The sequence below is a fragment of the Jaculus jaculus genome, chromosome 1 (assembly GCF_020740685.1).
Source record: "Jaculus jaculus isolate mJacJac1 chromosome 1, mJacJac1.mat.Y.cur, whole genome shotgun sequence".
Classification (NCBI taxonomy): domain Eukaryota; kingdom Metazoa; phylum Chordata; class Mammalia; order Rodentia; family Dipodidae; genus Jaculus; species Jaculus jaculus.
This window is the reverse complement of record NC_059102.1, coordinates 18800421-18826886: the sequence shown is the minus strand read 5'-3', so window position 1 is coordinate 18826886 and position 26466 is coordinate 18800421. Positions and strand designations below refer to the sequence as shown.

At 40.1% G+C, this 26466-nt stretch overlaps 1 protein-coding gene across 2 annotated transcripts in view; it reads left to right on the top strand.

Moving 5' to 3' along the window:
* Atrnl1 (attractin like 1) overlaps nt 1-26466 on the top strand; it is a 752002-nt gene that overhangs the window by 210934 nt on the left and 514602 nt on the right. For both annotated transcript variants that reach the window (XM_004659313.2, XM_045148305.1), the window contains exons 19-20: nt 1770-1907; nt 22629-22722. In XM_004659313.2, coding sequence (XP_004659370.2) covers nt 1770-1907; nt 22629-22722 — 232 coding nt within the window. The remainder of the gene's footprint in view (nt 1-1769; nt 1908-22628; nt 22723-26466) is intronic.

The following is a 26466-nucleotide window of genomic DNA, read 5'->3' as shown; positions in this document are numbered from 1 at the left end:
TCCTTCCTTCCTTCCTTCCTTCCTTCCTTCCTTCCTTCCTTCCTTCCTTCCTTCCTTCCTTCCTTCCTTCCTTCCTTCCTTCCTTCCTTCCTTCTTTTTTTCTTTTTCTTTTTTCTTTTTTCCCCCAGGTAGGGTCTTACTCTAGGCCAGGCTGACCTGGAATTCACCATGTAGTCACATGTAGTTGGCCTCAAGACCTCTGCCTCCCGGGTGCTGGGATTAAAGGCATGTGCCACCACGCCCAGCTTTGTTTGTAAACTTTAAAAACCTGTGCACTCAGCACTGGGGGCACCGGGTTTTCTAGGTGGCACAACTGATCTTGAACTTACTGTGGAGCCCCAGTAGGATGGTCATAAATTCAAAGCCAGCTGAAGAATCTTAGCTAGCTCCTCAAAATGCAAAAAAGGATAAAAGAGGCTTGGGATATAGTTCAGAGTTGGAGTGCCTGCCTAACGTACACGAAGCCCCAGATTTGGCCCTGAGTCCTGGCAACAGTACCAAGATAACACGTGCAACATGTACACCGACCAATAAGAATAGATGGCATGGGGTGAAGTTTGGCTGTCCCAAATAAAGTGTGTCTGTGTGTGTGTGTGTGTGTGTGTGTGTGTGTGTGTGTGAAAGAGAGAGAGAGAGAGAGAGAGAGAGAGAGAGAGAGATAGAACTAAATGTCTGCTGCTACGTTCCTCATAGTAATGATGAAAATGTTTATGATGATGATGATAATAATACTTGGGTAAAGAGCTTGGATTATGCCTCAAATATGTGCTGAGACTATGTTTTCATATATGAACTTTCATGTGAAAACTTTGAATTCATATTTATAGCATTAAATATATTAATATAAATTGTATTTAACGTAGCATATTAAAGTCTCATCTATGACCTAAGTTAAATCTGATTTTGCATGTTTCAGAGTCAAGTGTGTGTGTGGGGGGGAGGGGGGGGGAGGGTCATGCTCTAGCCTAGGCTGCCCTGGAATTTACTATGTAGTCCAGGCCTCAAACTCCTACCTTCTCCTCTCGAGTGTTGGGAATAAAGTTTTATGTCACCATGCTGGGAAAGAGAGGCACACAGAGAGAAACACACACAGAGAATTGGGGCACACGAGGGTGTCTAGCAGAACTCCAGATGCATGTGCCACTTGGTACACTTGGCTTTACATGGGTACTGGGGAATTGAACTTGGGTTGTTAGGCTTTGCAAGCAAGCACCTTACCTGCTGAACCATCTCTCCAGCCCTCAGTTAATTTTTTAATTTTTTCTTACTTTAAGAAATATCCCTTTTTAAAATTTAACTTAAAGGTGCTTTTGATCATTTTTCAAGTAATTCATTTTCTTGAAGTAAGGATCTATTGCCATGGAATTTTCTTTATTGATTGTTTTTTTTGTTACTGTGAGTGTAATTAAGATGCATTTTAACATTCTTTGCCAAAGGTGTACTAGCTATTCTTGTGTCCTTATAATTTAATAGAAACAGCATTCATATGAATCTTTAAATAGTATGTTAAAATATTCTCTAGTTAGCTATAACTTTTTGGTTTCATATTATCTCTTAGTTTATACTTCATAGAGGATAAAGTCAAATTTCTGCTCATAACTTGATGCATTTATTGTTTTTCATTGATGTTTTGAGTTACATATTTGGATACTTGGAAAATGCTCTTTATATTTGTTAACATCAGATTTCCGAAGTAAAGTCTGACTTGATAGCTATTGTCCTTGATGTTGTTATTTATTTATTCATAATGTTTTTACTGCTTTCCCTAGCTTGCCAGTGCAATGGACATAGCACATGTATCAATAGTAATGTGTGTGAACAGTGTAAAAACCTCACCACAGGAAAACAGTGTCAAGACTGCATGCCAGGTTACTATGGAGATCCCACCAATGGAGGACAATGTACAGGTAAAATATCTTTCTTTTGCTTCAATGAGTTTTTTTTTTTTTAAACTAATGACAAGAAAATTGAGAAAAGGGTGCCTCGTGTGGAAAATTTAGTTATAATATTTTTGGAAAGTGACATATATTGATAAAGAACTTGGTGAAGTATAAACATTCCATATTGTGCATATTTTAACATATTTTTACTTCAAAATGAATGTACATTTATTGTAGAAAATTTTGTTAGATGCAAATAAATAGCATGCCTCACTATTTAAAAATGGCTGCTGATAGTTTTTTCATTAAATAGAAAGTTGTATGGATACATCAGATGTTGTTAGTACTATAATTTCCTTCTTCTCTACTCCCATTCTGCTGAGGGCCTTCCCCCTCAGTGGGATTGCTTGTCTTCCCCTAGGTTTGCAAGCTATGAGATACAAGAGCCCCAGTCAGTAATTATAAGGGGGAGGCTGATAGTTTTTAGTAGTAGATAATTGACTTGACTTTTGAATAAGAAATAATTAAAGGTATTTTTTTATGCTTCATGTATATCAAGTAAGATTTTAATTTCTTTTTTTTTTTTTTTTTGGGTAGTGATGCAGTAACCTTCTTGTTGCTGGTACAAAGCACCCTAGCAAAAGCAGCTTGTGGGAGGAAAGGGTTTATTTTGGCTTATGGACTCAAGAGGAAACTCCATGATGGGTAGGGAGAAAAGTGGCATGAGTGGAAGGGTGGACATCAGAGGGACAATAGCAGCAGGAGAGTGTGCTGAGTACTGGCAAGGGGAAGCTGGCTATGATACCCGTGCATCTGCCCCAAACAGCATACCTCCTCCAGCAAGTCTCCAACTTCCAAATTGCTATCAGCTGGGGACAGCATTCAGAGCACATGAATTTATGGGGAATCCAGACTCGAGCTACCTTAGGTAGATGGTGCCAACACAAGATGTTTAAGAGAATATGTTTGGAGTCATTCCTGGACTGATGCTTAAGTTCTGTCTCTGTTACAGTCTATGACAGTGTTAAATAATCTATCTCTCATTATCCTCATAGGTAAGGAGATGTGATTACATATCATTGTCATGCCATAAAGAATTCATGATCATATGTAATATAGGCCTGAGGAATTAGGAACAAAGTTCACTAGTCTCTAGCTATATTCCTTTCCACGTGGCTGCTGCTTCTATTTTTAAAATTTTAGAAAAATGTTTATTTAATTATTTATGAGAATGGGGGAGAAGAGGCATATATAGAGAGAATGGTCATGGCAGAGCCTCCCACCGCTGCAAATGAACTCCAGATGCATGCGCCATCTTGTGCATCTGGGTCCTTTGGCTTTGCAGGCAAGCACCTTAAGTACTAAGATATCTCTCCAGCCCTGCTTCTTCTATTTTTAGAGAATTTTTGGGCCAGGCATGGTGGTGCATGCTTTTAATCCCCAGCACTTGGGAAGCAGCAGTAGGAGGATCACTTTGAGTTCAAGGCCATCCTGAGACTACAGAATGAATTTGAGGTCAGCCTGGGCTAGAGTGATACCCTATCTTGAAAAACCAAAACAAAAAAATTTTTTTTGATCTTTCTTAGAAATTTCTTTTTAAAGTGTAGTTTTATAATCTTTTAAAAGTCTCTAGATTTGTCTTTTTCATTTTAAAAAATTGTGTACTTTCTCTCCATGAAGATTGGCTATACAGCATCAACAGAAAAATCAGCAGTTGTTAACCATCAAAAGGACACTTTAAGAGGGAGGCTGAGCCTTATCTAGATAAACTTTTGACACTAGGTTTTGAAAATATGGTTGTCTGGATTTCTACTTAAAATACAGATATTTGAAAATTTATCTCATGAAAATGTATAAACGTGCATGTTTCATTTTACTTTTATGACAATGATCTCATGCATGATTTCAAACTTATTTTAACACCAATATGTGATATAGCCAAGAGATTTTTAAATATATTTCATACTGTCCTTCTAATATATATGTAATACTTTCTACCATAGCCATAATTCTAGAATGTTGCCTTATAAAAATTAGGATTGGGATGGAGACATGTCTTACCAGTTAATGCACTTATCTGCAAAGTCTAAGGACTCAGGTTCAATTCCTCAGGTTCCACATAAGCCATACGCACGAGGTAGGACATGTGTCTGGAGTTTGTTTGCAGTGGCTGAAGGCCTTGGTGTGCCCATGCGATCTCTGTCTATCTGCCTCTTTCTCTCAATAAATAAAATATCAAAAATATTAGGTTTAAATGAATAGTGTTATGGTGAGAACCCTCAGGGAAGTCCACACAGACACCAAGTAGTAGGAAAGGAATCTTTATTAGCCGGCCAGTGATGACATCTGGGACTTGAGAGCCTGAGTGCAGTACCAGGCTGTACCTCAGGGCTCCTGTACAGGAGAGATCCTTAAGATTGCCCATCTGAGTTTTACAGTTCCGAAGAGTTGATTTCAGTTGACTTTAGAAAAAACAGAAACTTTTCCAGAATCTCCCCTCCCTGCATTTTCCCTCTCCTGTAGCTGCAAGCAAGCAGCAGTTAACACAGAAGCTAAAGATTGCATTTAGCAACAGCGAGAAAAACATCTTGTCTTGTGGCGACCCATTGTGTTAAAGCCAGCCAAGCATAAAGTTCAAGTGTGGGTGAGACCATATCCTAAGGTACCAGCTAAGCTGAACTTCCTTGTGTGGGTTCACAATATGGAGTCACTTGTGTCCTTCCCCAGCTTAGGCCTTCTCACCATTGAATATAATCTTAGCTATTTATTTTTGAGGTAGGGTCTCACTCTAGCCCAGGCTGACCTGTAATTCACTATGTAGTCTCACGCTGGCCTCCAAATCACAGTGATTTTCCTACTTCTGCCTCCTGAGTGTTGGGAATAAAGATGTGTGCTACCACACTTGGCAATCTGAGCTATTTTTAAAACTATTTTATTTATTTATTTATGAGAGAAAGACACAGATAGAGAGAGAGAGAATGGGTGAGAATGGGTGCACTAGGGCCTCCAGCCACTGCAAACTCCAGACATATGCATCACCTTTTGCATCTGGTTTGCATGGGTACTGAGGAATTGAACCTGGTTCCTAAAGCTTCATAAGCAGGTTCCTTAACCACTAAGCAATCTCTGGCCCAGTCTTAGCTATTTTAAGTGGCATTTAGGGCAGTTACAGTATTGTGTACCTATCTCTGTGATCTGGTTCCTAAACTCTTTCATCACTGCATAAGCCATCATTCCTGCTGCTGGTGATCACAAATCAGTTTATGAATTTACTTATAGGTCTTTCATATACATGGAATTGTTGTAACTGGCTTCATGCACTTGCCATAACATTTGGGTTTGCATTCTTACTGTACCATGAGTTGGGGGCTCCTCACCAAGAGCAGTTTTTCTGCAAGGGTGAGAAGGAAAACATTATTTTAAAAAACGTATTTAATTTGAGAGGGAGAGAGAGAGAATGAATGGGAGAACCAAGCTTTCCAGACACTGCAAACAAACCCCAGATGCATGCGCTCCCTTGTGCATCGTGGGGAATCAAACCGGGGTCCTTAGGCTTTGCAGGCAAACACTTGAACCGCGAAGCCATCTCTTGAGCGTGAAAAACATTTTTTTACATGTCCTTTAAAGAGAAAGAAACATCACTTATCAGCTGTCTAAAAAATAAAATGTAAAAATCAGAATCAAATTTAGCATCTGGATTACCTACCATTTGTTAGGAGTGAATGTAAGAGAGGATCACATGGCATCCCATTGGTGACAGCCAGGCGAAGGAACAAGGGGATTGGATTCTTACAGCCATAAGGATGGGGTGGGGAAAGGGTTAACCCCTCTTTTTATCCTTTACCCAGTGATGGGTATTTACATTTTTCAACATTTTGGCTATTGTGAATAGTGTCGCAGACATTACCATACTCGTCAAACTAGTTAACAATTTTGTTTGTTTGTTTCCTAGAGGTAATGTCTCACTCTAGCTCAGGCTGACCTGGAACTCACTCTAGAGTCCCAGGCTAGCCCAGAATTCACAGTGATCCTGCTACCTCTGCCTCCCGAGTGCTGGGTTAAAGGCGTGTGCCTGGCTCCATACTTGCTTTTGTCCGAGTGGCTCTTATCAACTCTTTGGTACATAAACCTAGGTATGGAGTTGTTGGCCATGTGGCTGATCTCTTTATGTTTTTACGAAACTCTTGAGTTCTTCTGTCAGTGGCTACAACGCTTTGTATTCCAACGAACGCTGTAGGGAAGTGCCTCCACATCCTCACCTGCAGTTGGTTTTTCCTGTTCTTTGTTGTAAGTTGAACCATTCTATTGAGCATGGAGTGTTATTTCATGGTGGTTTTGCATCTCCCTAAAGACTAAATTATAGTTATTTTTCATGTGTTTTTTCGGTACTGTATATTTGAAGAAGTAGTTGTTTATATCTTTAAAAAGACTTATTTTAAAATTGTGGTAAAACAGTATTACATGAAATTTATCACTTGAACTATTTTCAGTATGTTTCGGAGACGTTAAGTACAGTCACAGCATTTTGTAATCACCACCATCCTCTAAAGTATTTTGCCCATCTTGTAAAGCCAAACCTCCATATAAATTAATCAGTGGCTTCCAAATCACTCCGTTAGCCCCTTCATGCCTACCATTCTACTTAATGTCTCTGATTTCGATTGCACTAAGTATTTTTTATGTGTAGAATCATGAGTTTTTGTTTTTCTGTTACTGGCTTATTTCCCTTAAAAAACTATCTTTAAGGATACTTTAAGTTGCAGCATGAGTCAGAATGTCCTTTTAAGGCTGCATAATATTCTGTTGTCTTTTAAGTTTTTTATTTATTTGCTTGCTAGGAGAAAGAGAGAGAGAGAGAGAGAGACAAACAGAGAGAATGGGCACATCAGGGCCTCTAGCAGCTGCAAATGAACTCCAGATGCATGTGCCACTTTGTGCATCTGGCTTTGTGTGGGCACTGGTGAACTGAACCTGGGTCATTAGGCTTTGTAAACAAGTGCCTTAACCACTGAGAAATTTCTCTAGCCTTCTATTGTCTTTTATACTGCATTTATCATTCATTTATCCATTTTGATACACTTAAATTGTTCCTGTGTCTTTTTAGATAATGCTGCCCTAGATATGGGCCTATTAACACTTGTTTCAGCTCATGGGTATTTCCTCTGTGCTTATTTCCATATCTGGATTTTCTTTAGTGTAATGTCTTTCAGAGAATTTGCCCATGTTTATATTACTTTTTAAAAAAATATCTATTTGAGAAAAACAGGAAGAGAAAGAGAGAGGGAGGGGAAGAGAGAGAGAGAGAATGGGCATACCAGGGCCTCTAGCCAATGCAAACAAACTCCAGTTGCATGCACTACCTTGTGCATTTGGCTTATGTGGGTCCTGGGAATTGAACCTGTGTCCTTTGGCTTTGCAGGCAAGTGCCTTAACCATAAGCCATCTCTCCAGCCCTTTTCACACTTTTAAGTTGGGGGTTGTTTTTTTTTTTTTTCCTATGGAATCTTAAGAGTTCTTTATATCTTTTGCATACATGAATTTTCTTTTGCCTTTTCATTGACAGTTTCCATAATTACAGACAATAAACCATGATAATTCTCTCCCCTCCCCCACTTTTCCTTTCACACATCTACCTGAGCTTTTGATCAGAGAAACCTACAAGGTTTCCTAAAAGAATGACAGAATTCTGCCAGAGTACTTGATGACGCACCAAAGGTTAGTGGTAAGACCCTCTTGCTGAAGACACCATAAGCAGCTGACACGTAAAGTGGAACAGCATGGCTGGAAGCCAGGAGAGAGTCAGTCCCCAGACAGTCAGCGTGTCTAGTGCCAGGAGGTGCTACATGGGCAACTGGGAGAAATGACCAATATCTAGACCCAAATGGCAATGGTACCATAAAATTCTACTTCCTAAAAGGCAGACCAAATGGCTGAACCTTCACCAGACCCTTACAGGAAACACCTGAACTACAAGGCACTGGAGAGAGTAGGATCAAGTCTAACCTAAATCTTCTACATCTTCCCTCCCTCCCTCTCCCCCTCCCCCCCTTCTCTCTAACTCTTGTATATTAGTTATCTTTTCCCTCATTTTCTTAGTGGGCACTGACTTGTAACTCCCAATACCAGCATAGGGCTATCATCCACAATGAGCTAACCCCACAATGCATGACCCATATACCTCAACAAGGAGGGGCCAACGAGGAGGGGGTAGGTCACCTATGAGCCTAATAATGGTACCAAACTGCCTGGATTTGCTGAATAGAAAACTAATAAAAAAATAGGGCTGGAGAGATAGCTTAGTGGTTAAGACACTGTCTACAAAGCCTAAGGACCCAGGTTTGATTCCCCAGGACTCACATAAGCTAGATGCACATATGGTGCGTGCATCTGGAGTTTGTTTGCAGTGGCTAGAAGCCCTGGTTCTCTCTCAAATAAAAAATAAATTAATTAATTAAAAAATATACATTAAAAAAAAACTGGGGTCCTTAGGCTTCACAGGGAAGTGCTTAACCACTAAGCCATCTCTCCATCCCCTCTAATTTCTTAATATAGGCACTTTGCGCTCTAAATTTCTTTCTTAGGACTGCCTGAATTGTGTCCCAAGGTTTTGGTATATTGTATTCTCATCACCATTTGATTTTATAAATTTATTGATTTCCTATTTTATTTCTTTCATGACCTACTCATCAGTCAATAGTGTACTATTTCGTCTCCATGAATTTCTGTATGCTCTGTAGTTTTTCTTTTGCTGATTTATAGTTTAATCCCATTGCAGTCAAAGAGTACAAGAGAATATTTCAATTTTCCTGTACTTTTAAAGATTTGCTTTGTGTCCTAATATATGGTCTATTTGGGAGAATGTTCCATGTACTGCTGAGAAAAGTATATATTCTGCAGCATTTGAATGGAATGTTCTTTAGATATCTGTTAGATTCATTTGTCCTATGACATCATTTAATTCAGATGTCCATCTCTTAATTTTTATTTTTTTAAATTTTAAAAAAACTATTTATTTATTTATTTGAGAGTGACAGGCACAGAGAGAAAGACAGATAGAGGGAGAGAGAGAGAATGGGCGCGCCAGGGCTTCCAGCCTCTCAAACGAACTCCAGACGCGTGCGCCCCCTTGTGCATCTGGCTAACGTGGGACCTGGGGAACCGAGCCTCGAACTGGGGTCCTTAGGCTTCACAGGCAAGCGCTTAACCACTAAGCCATCTCTCCAGCCCTCTTAATTTTTTTTAATTGTTTATTTTTATTTATTTATTTGAGAGCAACAGACAGAGAGACAGAGAGAGAGAGAGAGAGAGAGAGAGAGAGAGAGGGAGAGGGAGAGGGAGAGAATGGGCACGCCAGCTCCTCTAGCCACTGCCAACAAACTTCAGATGCATGTGCTGCATTATGTATCTGACTTACGTGGGTTCTGGGGAAATAGAGCCTCGAACCGGGGTCCTTAGGCTTCACAGGCAAGTGCTTAACCACTAAGCCATCTCCCCAGCCCTGTCTGTTAATTTTTACCTTGATGACCTGTCAATTGATGAGAGTGGGGTATTGAAGTCACCCACTACAATTGTGTTTGGTGTGATCTGTGACTTTAAGTCTAACAGTGTTTGTTTGATTAAATTAGGAGCCCCACGTTAGGTGCATATATGTTTAGGATTGTAATGTCCTCCTGCTGGAGTGTTCCTTTAATTAGTATAAAGTGACTTTCTTTATCTTTCCTCATGACTGTTTGAAGTTTATCCTGTCAGTTATTAAGATAGCAACCCATGCTTGTTTCCTAGGCCCATTTGCTTGAAATACCATTTTCCATCCTTTTACCTGAAGCCAGAGTCTATCTTTTATTGAGAGATGAGTTTTCTAGAGGCAACAAATAGCAGGAACCTGCCTTTTAATCCAGTCTGCAAGCTTGTTTCTTTTGGTTGGGGTATTGAGGCCATTCATATTAAGTTATTGTTGAAAGGTATGTGTTCATTCTCACCATTCTTCTTGTTTTGTAGTGCTTCCTGTTTTCCCTTTACTCACTTGTTTTAACTGTTATTTGAGTATGGTTTATATTTTCCTTTTTCCTCATGTGTGTGCTTTGTGTTCTCTTCAGATGAAAGATTCCTTTGAGTATTTTCTGAAGAGCTGGCTTAGATCTCATAAGTTCCTTTAGCTTGATTTTGTTGTAGAATGTCCTTATTTCTCCATCAATATGGATAGATAGTTTTGCAGGACAATGTAATCTTGGTTGACTGTTGTTATCTTTCAGAACTTGGAATATTTCATTTGAAGGCCTTCTGGCTTTTAAAGTTTCTGTTAAGTAATCTGCTGTCATCCTGATGGGCTTGCCTTTATAGCTTTTTCTTTCTAACTGCTTTCAATATATTTTCTTTGGGGCTGGAGAGATGGCTTAGCAGTTAAGGTATTTGTCTGCGAGGCCTAAGGACCTTGGTTCAATTCTCCAGGACCCATGTAAACCAGATGCACAAGGGGGCACATACATCTGTAGTTCGTTTGCAGTAGCTGGAGGCCCTGGTGCACCCATTCTCCCTCTCTCTATCTCTTTCTCTCTCAAATAAATAAATATATTAAAAATATTTTTTCTTTGGTTTGTGTGTTTCATAGTTTAAGTATAACATGGTAAGGAAAGGTACTTTGCAGATTTTGACTGTTTGGTGTTCTAAAAGCTTCCTGTATCTGCATTGGCATTTCTTTCCCAATTGGGGGAAAATTTTCTTCTATGATTTTGTTGAAAATGCCTACTATGCCTTTGGAATGAAATTCTTCTGTATCTACTGTATCCTGCATTCTTTTTCTTTTTTTTTTTTTTTGAAGTAGGGTTTCACTCTAGCCTAGGCTGACCTGGAATTCACTCTGTATTCACAGGATGGCCTAGAACTCATAGTGATTCTCCTACTTCTGCCTCCTGTGTGCTGGTATTAAAGGCGAGTACCACCACGCTCCACTTGTACCCTGAATTCTTATGTTTGATCTTTTCATAGTCTCCTGAATACTGAATATCTTGATATTCTTATTCATACCTTCCTATTAGCTTATCTTTCTTTTTGTTGGACTGTATTAAATCTGCCACCTGGTATTCTAGCTTAGAAATTCTGTTCTCTCCTTCATCTATTCTACTGGTGAGACTTTCCACTGAGTTTTTTATTTGACTTATGTGTTTTTCAGTGCTAGTATTTCTGCCTACTTTTTCTTCAGCATTTCTATTTCCTTATCCATGTCTTGTAATGACCTCCTTATTTCATTTATCTGGTTTCCTGTGTTCTCTTGTGATTCCTTCAGTAGTTTGTTTTCTTCTTTAATTCCTTTGTTTTCTTCTTTGATCCTTTGATTTCTTCGAGTATAGATAAAATCAATGTGAGGAATTTCATCTAAAACAGTCTCATTGGAGGTCATTTCTGATGGATTTATAATTTTTGGTGGGATTATATTGTCTTGCTTCTTTGTGTTTCTTGTATTATAATGTGACAATTTTTGAATCCCGAGTTGATTTGATACTTGGTTTTTCCAGTTATCTGCATTGCTCTTAGGCTTGGAAATCCAGCTTTATGTACCTTCAGGGTAGTAGTTTCAGGTGCCAGGTGTAGCTCTTGCATTCCAGTTCAACCACAAAAGTAATCCTAAACATTGAGTTTGCCTGCTATTTAAGTATTCTAGTGGGCTGGGTAGAACATTTTAGTGGCAAGTTCTAAAATTCAAGTAAGCAATATGCACATTCAGTAAAAGCCAGCACAGTATATGCAAGTAGGGGATTAAAACAAACAGATATCCTTATAAAGTCCAAATCCCTGAGGGTGTATGTTGCTGCACTCCCGTAATCCTGTCTTCTGGGAGGCTGAGAATTCTGTTTAAAAATGTGCTCCAGGTCCACCTGGGTCTGAATTAGACTCTGTCCCCAGTCACATAAGAAAAAGGAAAAATCCCTATGAGTCTGAAAGCATCAAAGGCAACAATAGTCAACCCCCCAAATACAGCTTAATTTTGAATGGTAAAGCCAACCAAGAATATGTAACCCATAACCTGCCCTGACATGGAAAGAGAGATTATCATTTCCAGTGCAGGTCTACGTACCTGCTTTTTTGTCAGTTGGCCGTGTTGCATTTTGAGCTGGTTTCCAATCTCACCAATGCCGAGTTTCCACCTCGATCCCTCCGTGTTGTGCTGTGCATCTGGTATTCTGATCAGCTGTGCTGGATGCTCTGCCGCCAGGGGCTGAATGAGTTCTCTGGAGGCTCGTGGTTCTGATGGCTGGGGGATGAGAGACTGCAGGAAGTCTGGAGTTGTACTGGCGCTGCTCAGCTGGTCCCGCCTGTGTTCCCTTCAGCAGATCCTCAGCTGGTTTCTGCTCTCTCCCCTTCAGGTTTCTTGACTTTGCAAGGTGGCTTATGAGGCTGGAAAATCCCCTTGTTTGGTCTCTGCTCCTGCAGCTCAGCGCCAGGCCAAGCGTGCACATGGATCTGCGTGGACCAGGTCCGCGAATGCCTCTGCAAGATTCTGGCCAGTTTCTTCCTTACTGGTAGATCTTGGTCTTTCCTGCTACTCGGCTGTAGCCAGTAATAGCCTATACACCCTCACTTTTCAGAAGAAGAGTGTATTTTGCTTTGGTTCTGATTAAGTCTCTCTAATCTGGTCCTATGCAGTCTTCTTACCCGGAAGTCCCTAGACTTGATTTTTCAGTGGCTGCCTTCACTTTGTAGATTGTCTTTTATAAAATTATCTACATCAGCCGGGCGTGGTGGCGCATGCCTTTAATCCCAGCACTCGGGAGGCAGAAGTAGGAGGATTGCCAAGAGTTCGAGGCCACCCTGAGACTACAGAGTTAATTCCAGGTCAGCCTGGACCAGAGTGAGACCCTACCTCAAAAAATCAAAAAAAAAAATAAATATAAAATTATCTACATCAACTATGTATTCATCTCTCTGATTTGTCATTTTTTTTTTGTAATTCCCTTAAATTTATTTTTAAACCTTTCCTGCATTAACTCTAGAAGGTGGCATGTCTCAGAGACTGCTGGTTCTTCCAGTGCGCTGTGTGCTTCAGGCAGAGCATTGTCCCCATCGTCCAGCACACAGGCCTGGAACACAGACGTATCTATGCAGCTCTGTGCTCATGTGTGCGGGTTTGAGTTCAGTTACTGGAGGTTTACCAGTCTTATTTGGTCGAGCTATGTTTTATTTGACTACTTGTGGCTTTGCATTGGCATCTGTCCGTGAGAGGAGTGAAGTGCTCTCCCAACCTCACAGACCCACTTCACCAGTGTCTGAGTTTCTGTGTGAGGTCTCTACTAGCATCATAGTGGATTTTGACTGGAACTCCACAATGTAGCCATTGCTCGGCCGTTGCTGGAATTTACACTGCTGGGCCTCTCTTAGGACCTCTCGTCGGTACAGTGCCTCTCTGGGCCCTGAGTGGATTGGATTCTCTCGACCTTGGTTTGTAAGCGTCATGCTTGAGTGAAGATCTCCTTTGGGCTCTGTAGACAGTGGGCTTCTTACTGGGACTGACAGGGTTCCTTCTGGCTTTCTGCAGAGACTCCTGTTAGAGCTCTGTGTGTGTGTGTGTCTTTGTACATACCGTCTAATCACATACGTGGTTGACAGTGTCTAGAAATAAGTTACAGGTCTTCTTTTGAATCCACAACCCATACACCCCTATGTTTGGGGTAATGAGGTGCTTGACTCCTAGTGGGTTCACAGGTAGGCAGATAGACTCTTATAATACAGCCGAGTGGGGCTGGAGCTGATTTATAATACTCTTTCAAGATTCCACAGTGTGACCAAGGACAGCCAACCATCCTGCAAGGGCAGTGACAAACAGGTAAGCTTTCACTTACTGCGGCCAGGGTGGGGGGCGGGGGGGGGGCAGGAAGTGAACTGCCCCTGGTGTGACTCCAAGGGGAACTGGAGCCTAGATGTAGGGCCGTTTCAGGGTCGGTTGTGAGACTGTATTGGCAAAGCTTTCCTGTGGACTGAGATGTGTCTTAGTGGATCTGCAGCTTGTTAGAACTATTTCCAAACTAATACTGAAGGGGCCTGAGGGGAAGATCCGTGGCTGTCTCTCCTGCTGTAGGACTGGGCCTGTGAGGCCTTTCGTGGTGGCCCTCATAGGTGAACCTTTCCTCCTCACTATCCAGACAAGTAAGATTCCTTTCAGACCACAGAAGAGAGGGGTTTGAGCAGAGACTCAGGGCTTCTTCCAGATCTCATTGAGACTAGGCCGACCAGACTTCCCCAAGACGGAGGTGTCTCTAGCCATTCTGAAGAATTTAAAATCATATGGTTATTGACACTTTTGAGTTTTCCAGAAGTTTTACTATATTTAAGATATAAATATGTCTATGACATTTCATTAAATCTAATTGTTAGAGTAATACCCATGTAATTCACTTGGCATGATCTCCAGAAGCGATTATATGTTTATGATAGACAGTATCATATCAACAGACTTTGAGACAAGTACTGCCAATAATTACTTTCTAATTTCATGTTTCTAAAGTGTATTCTTTATATATAACCCACTTGAATAATTTTATAACATCTTTTTTATCCTCACTGTCTAGTTTTGCTTATAAGTTCATATTACAACTTCATATTATGGGGAGGAGCACAGAACTATCACGTGACTATGTTATGTTCCTCCAGTGTATACTGAAGCTATGAAATCATTGTCGTATAAAACTTTCCCAAACAAAAGGCCACTGAATGATTCTTTCATATGTGCTTATTCAGCATAAAAAGATGGTCTCAAATGCTGACAACAACAGAATAATTTAAAAACTGTCATGAAGTATAAATTTTAAATAGTTGAATTTAGATGCATTTGTGCTGTTGTACTCTGAAGTATTGTACCACAAGGGAGTTCTTTCAAAATGAGCTCAACATAAAAGGTATTTTAATGCATTTGTCTCAGGAATTATTAAAGTTACTATACAATGATAATGTTTGTTTTTTTACAAAAATCTGCAAGCATAACTATTATCTAGTCCTGCTATAAAAGATAAATAAAATGTTTATCCAAGTTCTAAAATATTAATATGTATCTTTTTAAGTGTACATCTGAATGCAAGTCAGTATTAATTTTAAACAATGTGAATTAATGTTAAAATATGTGATGATATTCATTTATTATTTAGAGTGTTACATAGTACCAGTGTCTCTTAGGGTCCTTTTATTGTTTGTTGTTACTTTCCATCATTCCCTGAAGTTTCACACCTTACTTTCCTTGGTGCAATGCTCACATCTTAATGTCTGATAAGTCAAGAAGCTTAAGAGGAAATTATATGCATTTATTTAAGCGCTATTTATAAAGGAACTGTGTATGTTTGTATATTATTCTTTTCTAGTAAATACCTGATTCTTTTTTAAAAGTATGTATATTTAATTATTTGTGAGAAAGAGAAAGAAGGAAAGAGAATGGGTGCACCAGAGCCTCTAGCCATTGCAAACACACTCCAGACACATGTACTACCATGTGCAGATATCTGGCTTCTCTGTATTCTGGGGAATTGAATCTGTGTTCTTAGGCAAGCACCTTAACTGATAAGCCATCTCTCTAGCCCAAAATGATTTTATTTTGTACCTATTTAGAGCTAGATATGTGATGAACGTATCTACTGACAAACATACTGACTACTTTTTAAGAGCAGTTGGTCTACCTTATATTTGCACTGGTGGTTCACTTGAGCCCAATTTCTTTACATTCTCATGGTAACTTATTATTTTCTTTTGTATTATCACCATAATAGTAGGTGTTAAGGGATATTTTGATTTGCATTTCCTAATGATTAATGTTGGCTATCTTTTTGTGTATCGGTCATTTGTATTTTCTGTGAAATAATGCCAATTCAGATGCTTTTAGGGATTTTTTAATAGAGCAATTTATCTTTTCAATTGAATTGAAGTGTTTTGTATGTCTGGATACAAATAAGACATATTATATACAACAATTACTTCCACAATTTATTGTCCTTTTACTTTATTTGTGGCATCTCATGTAATACAAGTTTTTAAGATTGATGAAGGCCAGTTTATTTTTCTTTGTGTGTGTGTGTGTTCTTGGTGTCAAAATAATTGCTTAAACTAATGCCAGAAAGATATATCTGTATGTTTTCTATTAAGAACTTTGAAATTTTTTTACTATAGTTTAGTCACTGTTGCAGTCTTATTTGTGTTGCTGGCAGAAAATACCTGACCAAGAGCAGCTTCTGAGAAACAAGGGTTTATTTTGGCATATAGACTTGAGGTGAAGCTCGATGATGGCAGGCGAAAATGGTGGCATGAGCAGAGGGTGGACATCACCTCTTGGCCATCAGGTGGTCAGTAGCAACAGAAGAATGTGCCAAATGCTGGCAAGAGGAAGCTGGCTATCACACGCATGAACCCATCCCCAATACCACACTTCCCCCAGGAGGCTTTAATTCCCAAATTGCATCAGCTGGGGAATCTCACATTTAGAACACCTAAGTTTATGGGGGATACCTGTATCAAACCACTATAGACACCTACCCAGTTTGTATAATTTTTTTGGCATGCTGTAAAATGAGACTCTAACACCAACTCTTGCATATATGTATCTAGCTGTCCTGGTCCCACAAATGTGGCCATTCATTTCTGGACTCTCCTACCACGTTTTCTGTAGTTACGCCAGTATCATGTGTGTTTATCAGCATAGGCTTACAGTAACGTTTGAAATAAGGTTGTCTAACTCTTCTACGTTTATTCCCTTTAAGCTTATTTTGAGTATGTGAAGTCCTTTGTAATTATTTGTGAAGTTCAGAATCACTTTGCCAGTTTCTCAAAAAGATGCCAGCAGAATTTTTGCTAGGTATTTTGGTAGGAAAAGGGTTGGTTTACTGCCCAAGCCAAGTTGTGTCCTAGGTTGCTCAGCTCTGCCCTCTGCTGGCTTGCCTTGAGAGGACAGGAAAGACGAAGGGGATCATTGCTTTACAGGGCAAGCAGAGTGTAAAGTAGCTTTTAGGAGAGACGCACTCTGGAAAGTGGGCAGTTATGGGGGGAGGGACTAGAGAAAGAGTATGAGCAAGATTTTGACAGCAACAAGGACTGCCTAACGGGAAAGGATGGTGGTGATGATGGCAATTCAAGAAAGAAAACCAAAGAATGGCTAAGTAATCGCATACTGAAGCAAGTAAAGAACATCCTGGAAGCCATGCTAAAAGCCACAGTGACACCAAGCCCTGTGCAAAGCCAAAGGGAGTCACATAACCTGGTCAGAAACACCAGAGGGAGACTGCAAGAATACGAGAAGCTGGAAAAGCTTCCAGAAAAGAAGGCATCCATGAACCCATACCTGAGAAAGCTGGAGAGATGATTGGTGAAGATGTAGTCTTCACTGAGGTAGATTGAAAGTTATTAAGACTGGGGAGATATTTTTTATAAAGAGAGAAAAAAGGGGGAAAAACAAAAAGAAAACCTACTTAAGACATCATGGTTTGGGCTATGACTTGAAAGCTAGACTCCCTGTGCTTTTTCAGTTGTTGAAAATTCTCCCTCTCCCTCCCTTTTCTGCTCCTCCCCAGCCCCGTTGTACGTTGAATTGTTCACATTGCTTTCAGTCTGCTGGTCTTTCTATAGCCGCCCCCCACTCCTCAGTAAAAGCCGTGCCCTATCCATCACTGGATTGTGGCCTCATCCTTCTGATGTTATTGGAAGGTATACCACCGTTGTAAGGAAGTGAGATTTGAGACACATATGTTGGAAACGTTGTGACTTTTGTTAAAAAAAATAGTAAATTGAATAGTAATCAAAGAACAGAAATATTTTCACTAAAAATGGTTGCCTCTTTCATTCATGTGAGTTTGCATGCCCATTTGCATAGGTTTATGTGTCATCTAATATGAGTTTATATGCCTGTATACATGTTTTGTGGCATCTAGTGTAAGTTTATATGCCCATATACATGTGTCTCAGTCATCTAATGTGAGTTTATATGCCTGCATGCATAGGTTTCCATGTCATTTAATATGAATTTATATGTGTCTGTACCTATATATAAATGTCAAAAAAATCATGACTGTAAACTCATATTGATGAGGCAGCTCAGCGATAAACATGAATTCTAAATTGCTACTGAAAGAATTCATTTTTCATAATTTCCCTTGTGGCTTAGGAGGAATGAGGTTATGTTACCTTGTTTGGGGCTGGAGGATTGCTTTTATGTGGGTTTTTTTTTTTTTTTTTTTGGTTTACTTATTTGATAGAGACAGAGAGAGAGAAGGAGGCAGAGAGAGAGAGAGAGAATGGGCGCTCCAGAACTTCCAGCCTCTGTAAACGAACTCCAGACGTGTGTGCCCATTTGTGCATCTGGCTAATGTGGATCCTGGGGAACTGAGCCTTGAACCGGGGTCTTTAGGCTTCACAGGCAAGCGCTTAACCGCTAAGCCATCTCTCTAGCCCTTTTTGGTTTTTTGAGGTATGGTCTCACTCTGGTCCAGGCTGACTTGGAATTAACTATGTAGTCTCAGGGTGGCCTTGAACTCATGGCAATCCTCTGACCTCTGTCTCCCGAGTGCTGGCATTAAAGGCGTGCGCCACCACGTCCAGTGAGGATTGCTTTTTTATTTCACCACTTGCTATTCCCAAGAGACACAGAGCCAAAATCCTACTAACCTATAGCCTTTAAGGAGCTTAGGAAATAGGCTGACAAAATAAAGTCAGTCTTGATTCACTGTTTTATTCACAAGTGGCTCATGTTTTAAAAATGCGTTATTTTCTGATTTTGTGAAAAATTTTTTACCAATGATCAAAATGCACTCTCAAATTTAAGTGGCAAGATGGCACAAATTTTGAGTCTTAAGTGGCCACTGATCTTACCACTGTCACCTGCATGCATGCAATCAGCCATTTTTCTTTTTCTTTAAATAAATTTTATTAGGAAAACTCAAAACACACACAAAGCTAAGAAAATTAACGTTTTAAACCTGTATGTATTCATCTAATATCAAAGTAGTCATACACTGACCCTGGGTTACAATATGATTAAAAGTTAATGTCTGGGCTAGGGGTGGCTTAGTGGTTAAGGCACTTGCCTGTGAAGCCTAAGCACCCATGTTCTGCTCTCCAGATCCCACATTAGCCAGATGCACAGAGGTGAGGCAAGCACAAGGTCTGGAGTTCGATTGCAGTGGCTGAGGCCCTGGTGTGCCAGTTCTCTATCTCACCTCTCTTAAAAAAAAAGTTTATGGGCTGGAGAGATGGCTTAGTGGTTAAGCGCTTGCCTGTGAAGCCTAAGGACCCCGGTTCGAGGCTCGGTTCCCCAGGTCCCACGTTAGCCAGATGCACAAGGGGGCGCACGCGTCTGGAGTTCGTTTGCAGTGGCTGGAGGCCCTGGCGCACCCGTTCTCAGTCTCTCTCTCTCTCTCTGTCTCTTTCTCTCTCTCTGTCACTCTCAAATAAATAAATAAAAAATGGACAAAAAAAATTAAAAAAAAAAAGTTTATGACAATTCCCCCCCCCCCCCAAAGCCATACATTTGAATTAACAAAATAAAACAAAAACTTCAAAAGTTTGGTATCAGTAAGATGGTAGAACAAGACTCTTGGGTGACTAAAGCATACCCTGGAAATTCTAAAACACTGTCAGAAGATAAGGTAAATTGCACACACAAATGTGAGCACATCCCGTGTTCATGTGCTTCAAAAGCTAGCACTGTTAACATGCTCATCGCACACAGAGATGATGGAGACAAAACCACTACTTATCCCATGTTCATGGGCTGTCTCCAGGAGCCAGAGATGAGTGAACCTTCATGGTTCGTGGAGGCTGCCTTGAAGGGAACTGAAGAGAAAAGGGAGCCAGTGGAACTGCAGCTTTAATAGAACGGGGGTCACCCCAGAGAAGCTCAGGCGAAGCCTGGAGATAGCCCTGACCTCTGAGCATTGGCAAGACCCTAGAGCAAGTCTCTGTTCAAGGTTCTGGGTAGGTGTGATCACCAAAGAACGTCCGGTAGAACAGAGACTCTGCAATGCTGCGTGCTCATCACCCATATGACGCCATGAAGACAGAGAACTCCTGGGATTCCTCTCCCCCCCTGGGCCTGCACGGTAGCTCACCTACTCTTGAGGAAAGACTGTGCGGGGAGGGGGCGCATTCCAAGGTTGGTCTTCCTCATGGCCCTCACCATACTGCTGTCACTCCTTCTGCTTTGTTCCTGGACTTGTCCTCCTGAAATGAGAAGACCTCCTGGGCCTCCTGCAACTCTGCTCTTACGAATCCACTGGAACTCTCTTCATCTGCTAATGGAAGTTAAATGCTTCGACTAATTTATATAGACTTATTTTTAAAGGCAAAGGACTGATGAACACGAGATTCTAGTCCTTCAATTAGATGGTTTTATTTGGATTTATCCTGTTGTTTCATTTACCTACAATTTTATAAGTGCAAAATTGTATCTTGCAATTTAAAATCACCTCTATCGCCTCTTTCTTTCACAAAATAATAAACAATATCTACAATTCAGAGGGCTTGAACAAATAAACAATGAATATATGTTATGAGATGGGATGCACAAGCAAACTCATTAGGTGTAACCATAGCAGATTTTTTTTATGCCATTGTCCCTTAAAATATGCTCAACTGAATACATTTTTCCTTGTGTGAAATCCCATACTTGATCTTAATTAGCATAGAGAGTTTAAATTACAACCACATGCTTACATAAATAATACAGCTGTCTAGATTTGATAAAAACCTGAACCTGTTTTGAAACCTTTTTTTTGTCTTTTTTTATTCTGAATGCACTCTTTCTGTACTTAGGATTTTTCTCCTTTGCTAGATTGGTAATTTTTCTTGTTGTTCATCTGGGAATTGAACCCAGATCTTCTCATACATGCTAATTATATGCTCTACTTCTGAGTGACTTCTCTCTAGCTGGTTGGTAACTGTCTTTGCTCTTTCTAAAATTAGAAAAAACAAAAGCAAAGAACAGTGCCCTGTCTTATCTAGGCAATATTGCTATCCCCTGTGAGTAAGGTCCTCTCTAGGAGAGGTGAACACCTGTTGATCCTTTCTCATATACATGAGACAAATAGGTGTCCTCGGGGCTCATCTGTATGCTGGCCAGGTACAATTCTCAAGAAGAGGTGACACACCTTTTCTTCCTGTGCCTGCAGCTTGCCCCCAGCTTCTTCATTTGGAGTCCTGAATGTTCTAAGCACTTCTCCTGGTCAGGGTTGTAAGCAGCTCCTGACCTGAGCAAAAGTGCTAATACTTTCTCAAGTAGTTCTTCCTTCTTATTTGTCCTTCCCTCCACTGTGCCGCCCAGGTGCCTGGGGACGCCCACCCAGCTCCACAGAGAGCTGCCGTGGAGGCTGCATGCTTAGGCTTGAGAAAGAGGTTAAGCCACCACTCCCTTGGAGGGTGAGCCCTGGACTCAAAACTGCACAAATGCAGAGTGACTCTTTCTTATAATTGTCTCCAAATCATCTTCCTTTTCACTCTTTTTGACTCTTATTGACTCCATCTGACCAATAAAGCCAGGATAATTCCCTCCAACTATTGTTTGCTTTTTTTTTCCCCTCAGAGATTGTCAGAGCAATCCTATATTACTTTGTATTTACAACCCATTTCACTTTGAGGACTTAGCTGGGATATTGATGTGCTTATTTGGTTACATTTGTTGGTTAGCATGCATATATTAGACTTTCAATTGATATTTTTAAGAAAAAATAATAAAAATATTGAACTCCAGATGCATGTGCCACCTTGTGCATCTGGACATGGGTCCTGGGGAATTGAGCCTCAAAGCAGGGTCCTTAGGCTTTGCAGGCAAGCATTCAACCAGTAAACCATCTCTTAAGCTCCTAATTCTTACTTAAGGTTTTGAAAGGGATAGTGAATATGTCACCAAATGGGAGAATGGATCATAACTTTGAAAGACTGAAGATCTTGTGTGTGATCTAACGGTGTCAGTCCAAGAATATGTATGGATGCCAATGCTTGAATAGTGGCAGTCAGAGTGAAAAGGAGAGGCTAGAAATCAGAAAGACCATAAATATATCAGCCAATTTACTAGATGGCAGACTCAATAAAATGTGAGGCTTGTATCCTAAATATTTAGAACGCTGTTTTAAAAGAAACATTCAAAGTAAGGGATTGAGATGCATTTACATGAGCCATACTTCACATGCAAGTACTCTGAAACAATAAACTAAGGATAATCTCCGAAGCTTAACCAAATGATTTTAGAGCAAATAAACATTTTAAAAAATTTTGTGCAAGTGTATATTTGTTACTTGGGTGATAGTAAAGATATAAGTAATAGCTGTATTTGTTTAGTGCTTGATATACATTATTTTAAATTACAATGTCATTTAGTTCCCATTTAAATCTTAAGAGTTAAATTCTAGTCTTCTCATTTGTAGATGAAGAAACCAAGTCTGTGTAGCTTTCCTAAACTGTCTAAGGTCATGTAGTTAGGGACTATAGATGTGCATCTCATGCTAAGCTATTTCACTCTATAGCTCCTGCTCTTTTAAAAAACTCATCAAGTAAATGTGTAAAATCACAAATAGGGACACAAAGAAGATTTCAAGGAATACTTGAATCCACATTAGACTCAGGATACCCCCAAAGGCTTTAAAGAATTTTGAAAATTTTTCAAACAAATGAATTTCGTTTCATAGAATTAGAAATGTCATGCTATATGATAACATTAGCTGTAGGGTGACATGAGGAAACATCCTCCTGGTGTAAGGTAATAATAATAATACTCACTGTTATTTTGACTTACAGCTTGTACATGCAGTGGCCATGCAAATGTTTGTCATCTGCACACGGGAAAATGTTTCTGTACAACAAAAGGAATAAAAGGTGACCAGTGTCAATTGTAAGTACATTTTTCTTTTTGGAAAACTTTTGTGGATTGTCTTTGTGCTATAGAACTATTTTTTTCCTTTATTTATTTGGAAGAGAGAGAGAAAGAGAGAATGGGTGTGCCAGGGCCTCCAGGCACTGCAAACAAACTCCAGATGCATGCTCCCCCTTGTGCATCTGGCTTACATGGGTCCTGGAGAATTGAATCAGTATCCTTTGACTTTGTAGGCAAACACCTTAACCATTAAGCAATTTCTCCAGTCCTAGAACTAATTTTTAAAAATTTTTGTTTATTTTTATTTATTTATTTGAGAGTGACAGACAGAAAAAGAGGCAGAGAGAGGGAGAGGGAGAGGGAGAGAGAATGGGCGCACCAGGGCTTCCAGCCACTGCAAATGAACTCCAGATGTGTGCGCCCCCTTGTGCATCTGGCTACTGTGGGTCCTGGGGAATCGAGCCTTGAACCTGGGTCCTTAGGTTTCACAGGAAAGCGCTTAACCACTAAGCCATTTCCCCAGCCCTAGAACTAATTATTTTAGGCTTTATTTTTAAGGTTAGTGTTATGATTCCAATATGATAAAGTATTTTATATACATATTATTCTTTTGTAAAAATAATTCTTTTTAATAGGAAAAATTTGCATATGTTTTTTGTATTTCTGAAGAAGAATATATTTTTTTCTGGAAATTTATTTGTATATAAAATCTGTATTATATTTATAATTTTCTTTTAATTCATATCAAATCTATGATTTCTTTGCTTTGTTAGTAAGACTCTTGTCACTATGACACAATATCTCAGGAATTTAGCTTAAGCACAAAAGATTTATTTTAGGTCTTGGTGTCAGAGGCTGTAGTCCATGGTTGTTGCCTGACCCACTTGGTTTTAGAATTATGTTTAGACAATACAGCACTGTGGAACTGTGTGCTGTGGCTTACCTCATGGTGGCCAGGAAGCACAGGGTGAGCTCATGTTTATGAAGGTGCCTGTCCTGAAACACTGAACGTAGGATCCCATCAGTGAATGAACCTTCGTCATCCATTCACCTCGAAAAGTTCCTACCTCCAAAGTCAGCTTCTTCAAGGACTAACCTTCAATCCATGAGCTTTTGGGGGGGGATTTAGGATCCAAACCATAATCTATGTTCTTCCTTATTTTCAGTTTATTTTTAATGCTGATCACTGCAGTCCTTTAACCTTATACCTGCGTCCTTCTATTGAGTTTCCTTTTCCACTGCTCAGGCCCTGCCTGCCAGTCCACTGTTGGTATTTGCTTCTCAGTGCTTTGAGTGGCTTTGATCATTCAGTGGTAATTCTTAAGACGAGTTCCCCAACGTAACTTTAAAAAGCAGTGCCTTTAAATTGCTTTTCTTTCTTTACTTGGTTACATTATGTTATGAACTCGAGTTTTTATCGTCTTGTATTATATACCTGCGAACACAAGCTTGTGTTGCATATCTAATATTTGACACAAATCATACATGTCCATGATAAGAATTGTTTAAGGGGAAAATTAATAAATATTCAAAAGCATAATTATGTAAATTTCTAACTAAAGAATATGTTAAACATAGAAAATGATTTATTTTTTGGTTTTTTGAGGTAGGGTCTCACATAGTCCAGGCTGACCTGGAATGCACTCTGTCGTCTCAGGGTGGCCTTGAACTCACACCAATCCTCCTACCTCTGCCTCCTGAGTGCTGGGATTAAAGGCGTGTGCCACCCCGCCCGGCAGAAAATGATATTTTATTTTACTTAAAATTATACTTACATTTCAAGCAAGATTCTGATGTCTTTGATTAGTCAGTTAAGTATTACAGTCTTTCAAGTTCAGAAAGTTAAGTACAACTAGGTTTCCTGTTTTCTCCAAAAGCATTATGTAGCCTTAAAGGAAAAAAAAAAATCATGGCATTTTCAGGAAAATTAATTGAACTGTAATATGTTATGTGAAATGAAACAAGATAGACTCCTAAAAACAAATACTGCATGTTTCCTTCTTGTGTACAATCTAGCTGGGCCTGGTGATGCAAGCCTTTGATCCCAGCACTTAGGAGGCAGAGGTGGGAGGATTGCTGTGAATTCAAGAACAGGCTGAGACTACATAGTGGATTCCAGATCAGCCTTGGCTACAGCGAAGCTTTAACCCCTCACCATCCCCCAAACATGTATGTGTGTGTGTGTATGGTATATGTTATGTGCAGTCATGCATTTAGGAGGTAATTATTAGAGGGTAGGAAGATATCTTCACTTGAGTGAAGTGCATAGTGAAGCGAAAACACTGGAGGGATTACCTGAAGGAAGGAAGGGAACCAGCCCGAGGGAGGCAAGAGCATAGGGGAGCGCAGTGGGAGAGGGGAACCAGTGAGAACAAGGTGTAATGCTGCTTATTATAAAGAAGCTACAATAAGGGCTGGAGAGATGGCTTAGCAGTTAAGCGCTTGCCTGTGAAGCCTAAGGACCCTGGTTCGAGGCTTGATTCCCCAGGACCCATGTTAGCCAGATGCACAAGGGGGTGCACGCATCTGGAGTTTGTTTGCAGTGGCTGGAAGCCCTGGCGCGCCCATTCTCTCTCTCTCTCTCTCTCTCTCTCTCTCTCTCTCTATCTGCCTCTTTCTCTGTCTGTTGCTGTCAAATAAATAAAAAAATAAACAAAAAATTAAAAAAAGAAGCTACAATAAAACCCATTACTTTGTATGCTAACTTAAAACTGAATAATAATAATGGATGGTAATATGAACTATCATGTAAACATGTAATGTATGAAGTTGTAGTTTCTGAAAAAATTATTTACTTTTGATGAATAACATAAAGACTTTAGGACAAGATTCTTCATTAAATTTCTGAATTTCACATTGTGAAGGGAACTACACTACAGTGTCACTCAAATTCATTTAACTCTATTAAGGAAGTTCAGAACCATTCAGTTTTTATTCTTTCAATCTTCTAACAGCCTTTGTGATAGAAACCAGTGTTCCTCAGTGGGAAACAAGTGAGAGCTATGAAAACAATCAGTGAAAGAAGTATTGCTAACATGCTGTGGCAGATGCTTGTGAGGCATAGTGCCAGCCCTTTGGGCTCATGCGGTCTCACCAATGCTAGGTACATAGCTTCTTGCTCATGTCACCATCCTGCATGAAGAATGACCCTCTTGGTTTTCGTATTGGTTGCAAACTTATTTATTTCTGCCCAAGTACAAGCAGGGAGTGTGAGACAGTTATTGTCAACGTGGGAGTCCTCAGCCAATGAAGAGAAAGAGAGTTTGTCTTCCATTTCTCACTTTGTCACCAGGCTTCCCGATCTACTGGCCATGGGAAGTATGCACACCCAGGTCCTGATCCTGGGCTCTATTACTGAGGTAACTAAACGAGTTACTTACATACCCAGTGGCTCTAGATATCAGCTCCTCATGATGAGATGATATAATTGGCTGACTGTCAGATCGCATGAGCTCCATGATGCTGGGGGCCGGGTAGCGATTATGTTGATGTGCTCTCATAACCACTGGGAATCTTACTGTGGCCAGATGTAACTGGAAGGAACACTCGTATTTCCTGATGACCAGAACCAGGGTGAAGGACACAAATGCTGAGTATACTCAACACCCAAAGCCGAAATCCAGACGCTCCTACGAGCTCTTCACTGAACCAATGACGTCGACGTGAAGCAAGAACATCCACCCACGGCTCAGGGAATTTTGCAGAAGAGGGGGCAGAAAGACTGTAAGAGCCACAGGTTGGGATGTCATACCCGGAGGCGTT